The sequence below is a fragment of the Anas platyrhynchos genome, chromosome 2 (assembly GCF_047663525.1).
Source record: "Anas platyrhynchos isolate ZD024472 breed Pekin duck chromosome 2, IASCAAS_PekinDuck_T2T, whole genome shotgun sequence".
Lineage (NCBI taxonomy): Eukaryota > Metazoa > Chordata > Aves > Anseriformes > Anatidae > Anas > Anas platyrhynchos.
In genome coordinates, this window is record NC_092588.1 from 53,114,808 (window position 1) to 53,120,807 (window position 6,000).

The 6,000-nt window shown below is 46.8% G+C and overlaps 1 protein-coding gene across 1 annotated transcript in view; it reads right to left on the reverse strand.

The window, feature by feature from the left end:
• SMCHD1 (structural maintenance of chromosomes flexible hinge domain containing 1) overlaps window positions 1–1,143 on the reverse strand; it is an 86,673-nt gene extending 85,530 nt beyond the window's left edge. Inside the window, exon 1 of the mRNA XM_038174698.2 lies at window positions 640–1,143. Coding sequence (XP_038030626.2) covers window positions 640–876 — 237 coding nt within the window. The 5' untranslated portion in view covers window positions 877–1,143. The remainder of the gene's footprint in view (window positions 1–639) is intronic.
• Between the last annotated feature and the right edge of the window lie 4,857 nt (window positions 1,144–6,000).

Below are 6,000 nucleotides of genomic sequence, written 5' to 3' on the forward strand. Positions count from 1 at the left end.
CGTGAACACTGCCCAGACGGAGGGCAAAGTAAATGATGCTCTGCAAAAACACACAGCCTGGAGAACGGCGTGGAAATTCAACTGGGCAAAGCAACCAAAGGCGAATGTTTGGTGAGAACGAGTTCACGCAAAGCTTACGATGCGCACCACGAGTTAAAGGATATAAGATAAAGAGATAAAGGCGGTTGGTAAGTTCGTGCTCTCCACAAGCGAGCAGCCGGAAAGTGACAGAAAAGAAGGGGTCGCTGTTTTAAAGTCGCAAACTATGCGCTACGAAACTTCCACCTGAGAGCGCCCGGAAGCCCCAGCGGGCCGCCACCGAAAGCGAGAGGCGCCGAAGGGGCCGAGCGGGGCTCCGGAGGCCCGGCCCCACCTCCCGGCAAACACCTTGGACAGCACAGGGCCGGCCGCTCCCTGCCCACACGGGGGAGCTGCGGGGCCGCCGCCGCCGCCGCCCTCCCTCAGCGCCCCGCCAGGGGGCCCGTGAGGGGAGGGGGGGGGGGAGCTGCACCCGACGCCCCTCATCGCCCCTCAGCCCCCCGCAGCCCGCGAGGCGCGACCGTTGGCGGCCGTTAGCGGCCGTTGGGGCTCCCCTCACACACACGCACCCCCCCCCAACCCGCTTTCCCGTCCCCGCACCTGGCAGACGGCGGCGCGGAAGGCTCGGTAGCTGTCCCTGCCGCAGCTCAGCACCTTCTCCTCCGGGTCCGCCTGCTCCCGCCGCCGGTCGAAGAGGAAGACGCTGCGCTCCCCGCCGCCTCCTCCTCCTCCTCCTCCTCCTCCTCCTCCGCTATTGCTGCTGCTGCTGTTGCTGCTGCTGCTGCGGGACGGAGCCGGCTTGCGGGAGCCGCGGCCGCCCCCCGCCGCCGCTGCCATGTTGGGAAGGCCGAGAGGCGGAAAGCGGCCCGCGACGATGGCGGCGGCGGCGGCTGCAGCAGCGCCGCCCGGAGGGGAGTGGGGTGAGGTGGGAGGGGGGGCGCTGGCCCGCGAGCTCCCCCGCCTGGCGCCGCGCTGCCGCCGGGCGGAAGGAGCGCGGCCGGGAAGCGAAAGCGCCCCGCGGCCTCGCAGCGAGCCCGGCTTCCGGCACGGCGGCGGCGGGGCGGGGCGGGGGCAGAGCCGCGGCTTCCGCCGCCCGCCCGGCCGGGTGCGCAGGCGCGGTGGGCGCCGCCGCCGCGTGCTGGACGCGCGCGCAGAGGGCGTTGAGGCGCCGTTGGCGGCTGAGGGGTGGGGGGGGAATGTGTGGGGGGGAGCGGCTGCGCACATCGAGCGGCGTGTTGTTGGTGGTGTTGTTGTTGTTCTTTCACAGTGTCCGTATTTGTCACTGTTTCACACAATCTAAATCGTTAAAATTGGAAGAGACCTCCAAGATATCTACTCCAACCACCCCCCTACCACCAATGTCACCCACCAAACCATGTCCCCAAGCACCGCGTCCAACCTCTCCTTGAACACCCCCAGGGGCAGTGACTCCACCACCTCCCTGGGCAACCCGTCCCAGTGCCTGACTGCTCTTCCTGAGGAGAAATGCCTCCTCATTTCCAACCTGAACCTCCTCTGGCACAACGTGAGGCCATTCCCTCTAGCCCTACCACCAGTTATCTGTGAGAAGAGACCAAGCCCCGGCTCCCCACACCTTCCTTCCATGTAGTTGTAGAGAGCAGTGAGGTCTCCCCTGAGCCTCCTCTTCTCCAAACTAAACACTCCCAGCTCCCTCAGCCGCTCCTCACAGGACTTGTTCTCCAGGCCCCTCACCAGCTTCATAGCCCTCCTCTGGACACGCTTCAAGGCCTCGGTGTCCTTCTTGCAGTGAGGGGCCCAAAGCTGAACACAGCACTCAAGGCGCAGCCTCACCAGAGCAGAGTGCAGGGGTACGATCACCTCTCTGGCCCTGTTGACTGCACTATTCCTGATAGAAGCCAGGGTGCTGTTGGCCTTCTTGGCCACCTGGGCACCCTGCTGGCTCATGTTCACGTGAGCATCACCCAATAACCCTAAATCCTTTCCCTCTGTACAAGTTTCCATCCACTCTGCCCCAAGCCTGTAGCACTGCACAGGGTTGTTGTGACCCGAGTGCAGGACCCAGCATTTGGCCTTGTTGAACTTCATCCTACTGGCCTCTGCCCATCAACCCATCCTGTCCAGCTCCCTCTGCCCAGCCTTACTACCTTCTGGCAAATCAACACTTTCCCTCAGCTTGGCGTCGCCTGCAAACTCACTGAGGGTGCGCTCAATTCCTTCATCCAAATCATCAGTAAAGATATTAAAGATATCAATAAAGATAATAAAGATATTAAAATCATCCCCAGCACTGACCTGTGGGGAACACCACAGGTGACCGGTCACCAGCTGCCAACTGGTGACCAAATGCCAACTGCAATCCCAACCAACTCCCCCCTCTTGGTTTTCTGCGCTTCGTTAGTAGGTATCAGGGCTACACTGCAATACCCAGAAAATCCCTTTTGCAAACAGTCTGATGATGGTGATTTCCTCTTGGCAAGCAACTCTTCAGACTTGTTTTAAATAAGAAAATTCAGAAAATAATAATATTTTTCTAAGGGAGAAGAGTAATTTTGTATATGCATATATGTTTTTTGGTTATAAGTTCCTACTGAATGGCTTACACAGAAGGAGTGATATAAATGAAAGAGAAGTGGTGGTGAAATCCTTAATTAAGATCCATAAACTTTTAGGTGAAATTTAGGTGAAATTTAAAGTAAATAATGTTCTTGTATATGCAAAACTAAAGATTTTGCACATGCACCATTTTTGAAGAGTGGTAGGACAGTGCAAAAGTGGTAGGTAAGTGCAAAATAGCAGTTGAGGTACAACAGTTAAAGAAAGAAATAAAGTCCTTGTGGTCTTTAAGGAACCAGAGAAACATGCTTGTGAAGAAAATCACAATGTTTAGATTTGTGATTCATTCTAGGTTAGGTTAATAGCTTTTCCTCCTATCAGTAACAATAGGGACATTGTCGGGACACACTTGATGAACTGGCTTAGAGAAAGAAATTCAGTTATCACAGTATTGGCATCCAAATTTCCAGAAGGTGCAGCTTCTGCTTCTGATGTGGTTAACCCAGACAAACTGAATGTCTTCTGAGCTTTGTGTGTTCATGCCATACATACAGTTTGTTCTTTCATGCTGGATGTTGTTCATGTATTTTGGCTTTATGCGTAGCTTTTCAGACTGTCAGTTGAGCATAACATTTTAAAGAGTTTCCTCATTTGCTGTTATTTCTGAGAGAAATCTGGTCAAGGAATATATATATTAAAAAAAAAAAAAAACAAAAAACAAACAAACAAACAAAAAAACCAAAAAACAAACACATATTTACGCGTAGTTGCTCTTTAATTTGAGGGTGACATTTTCATTGTCTGGGTCAACTGCCTGTACTGATTCAGAAACTGGAAGACATATGTGGCTGGACACTTTGATCTATGACCTAAGGTCACAGGTATTGTGACCATTTTTTTTTAAACGTACAATAGGTATACATGGCGTATTGGCATAGCTACTTCAGGTCCTCTAAAGAGTGTTTATTTTCCCTTTCCCTAATTATAAATAAATTACTTTCAGACTTTCTTGGTACAAAAGCGTATGTTCACTAGTAGTGAAGGGAGTACGTAGGGCGTGTAGTGTTCTTGGGGTTGGAATAAGAAATGAAAGAGAAAACAGTCTAAAGGAACGCAAACCTTCTCCGGGCTTTGCCTCTGCTTGTCTAGAAAAGGTACAAAGAGCAATGCTCAGCCCAGTGCATCTGCTAAGTAAATTATGGCACTCAGCTTGAAAAGGAAATGTTTGTGAAGGAATATGGGGAGGACCTATAAGGCTGTGAAATTTAATAACGAGTAAAAGAAAACATGTCATGCGAGGACTGAGGTTCATGCAGTTACACCACGAGGAAGAAGATTTAAAATAAAGATTTTTTTTTTCCATGCGTGATTGCATAGCAGAACTTGGCACTGCAGAGTTCTGTGAGATATAAAGAGCATGCCTACTACTCAGTTAAGGGGGAAAGGGTCTCTACAGGTGCTTTTTTATTTGTTTTTGTTTTGTTTTGTTTTGTTTGTTTTAAAGTAGAGGTATAACCTGTGACTCAGAGCCCATCTAAATCATGGCTTGATGAAGTTTGGAAGAACGTATCAAACCTTATTACGTTTCAAGTTCCTCAAGCAAAATTTTGTTTTTCAAAAGATTTGTAGAGTATTTCCAGACTTAAAGACAGAGCTTCCATTTCAGAATGTTAATTACTTTGGGCAGAGAGGAAAAAAACAACAATCAAACTGGTGAACTCTTTCATCTAGCTTCAAAATAAGTATGCCAAAGGGGAAGAATGGTTCTACCTGAAGTGCAAGCACTTCACTTGCATAAAAACAAGGTCCTTGTTATTTAGCCTATTTGCAAGCTGGATTAAGGAGTACCCACAGTTACAAGTCTTTTAATTTTGCAATGTGAAGTATTTTTTTTTTTTTATCTGTTAAGTGATCATGTTCAATTCTCATGGAAAAGAACTTTCTCTGCTCGAAAAAGGGTTATTGCTTACAGTGATTGATCTACTGGATTATAAAGTGAGATGTTAATTTTCAGAATTAATAGTATCACTGGAGTAACCGATTATTCTTCATGTTGCTCTTCAATACTTCATGTGATGCCCAAGAATGCTTTTTTTTGTGTGTGTGTGTGAGAGTTCGTTTATCATTGTGTCTTGCCTGTACCCAGAATCTACATTTTTCATTCAAGGAATAAATTAAGTAGTTGCTGACTTCTTTGTATTAAGGGATAACATTAACTAAGTTCTAGCACTAGATATTTTTAGATAATGTATTTTGTAAATGCAATGGGAATTGCTTGGTCTTGTCTAGAATAAAGTGCATGGCTCCTCCAGCAGTCTATTGCTGTGCACTGTGTATTGAGTGATATTGGATGTTACTGCCTATGTATGCTTTATGAGCACAAAACTGCAAATTCCAAGTTATCTATCAAGCCAAAGGCTTTGTTAAGGTAACAAGATTTTATATTTAACAGGAGGAACCTGGCATCTTGCATTTAGAACTCCACTGACCTTTTTACAAAGTCCACTGCAGAAAGTACCTTAGAGAGAATCCCTGAGGTGTTGAAAAGGCAACAGTGTCATTAAAGAGAAAACAGTCTGAGAGACAGGAATCAAAGAACAGAAATAAACAGTGAGTTGTCATCATAGCACGTGAGTGAAGGTGAATGTGGAGAAGTGGATTATGAAGTATGCTAGCTGGTATTTTTTATTTACTTCTGAGTAACTTGAAAAAGAGAGGTGAGCAACTGAGGTGTCAAAATTTGTGAAACACAATCCGTTTGTTGGCCGAGAAGACTGTAAAGGCAGCCCATGCCTCTTTACAGATCCGACCAATGTGGTTACAGATGAAATTATATGTTAAAAAATTGGATACAACACAGGGGGAGATGGTGGAGAATGACAGTGAACCGTTTGTTCACCCTTTTGTGATCCAGAATAACTCTACCATCTGGGCTTTATGCAACGTGCTCATTTAAAAATCCAACAGAGTGTCTTTGGTGACTACAGATAAGGTATAATTAGTTGTGGAAATTGTGTCTGATAAGACTGGAATTGTTCATTTCAGAACCAAGAAATAATTGGAAGTATAAAAATAGAAAAGATAATCAGGGACTTCCAGTCACTCATATAAAGCAAGAAAAAGGGACATGGAGTTGCATGGAAAAACATGTGGAACTGATACAAGGATATACTTTTCACGTTTAATTAACTGTGGAATATGTCGTCACAGAATTAGAATCAATAACTTGGTGAGATTCTTTTTTTTTTTTTTTTTTTTTGTATGCATACAAAAGGAGATCAAGAGCTAGAAAAAAAAATAAAAGTGAAATGATCATTGGGAGACAAAAAAAAAAGATCTCCTTTGGTCTTAGAACAGAAGACCCAAATATTCCTGAGTAGTAGTTTAAGTTGGAAGACTTAAGATCCCATATGTGAGCATTGCAAG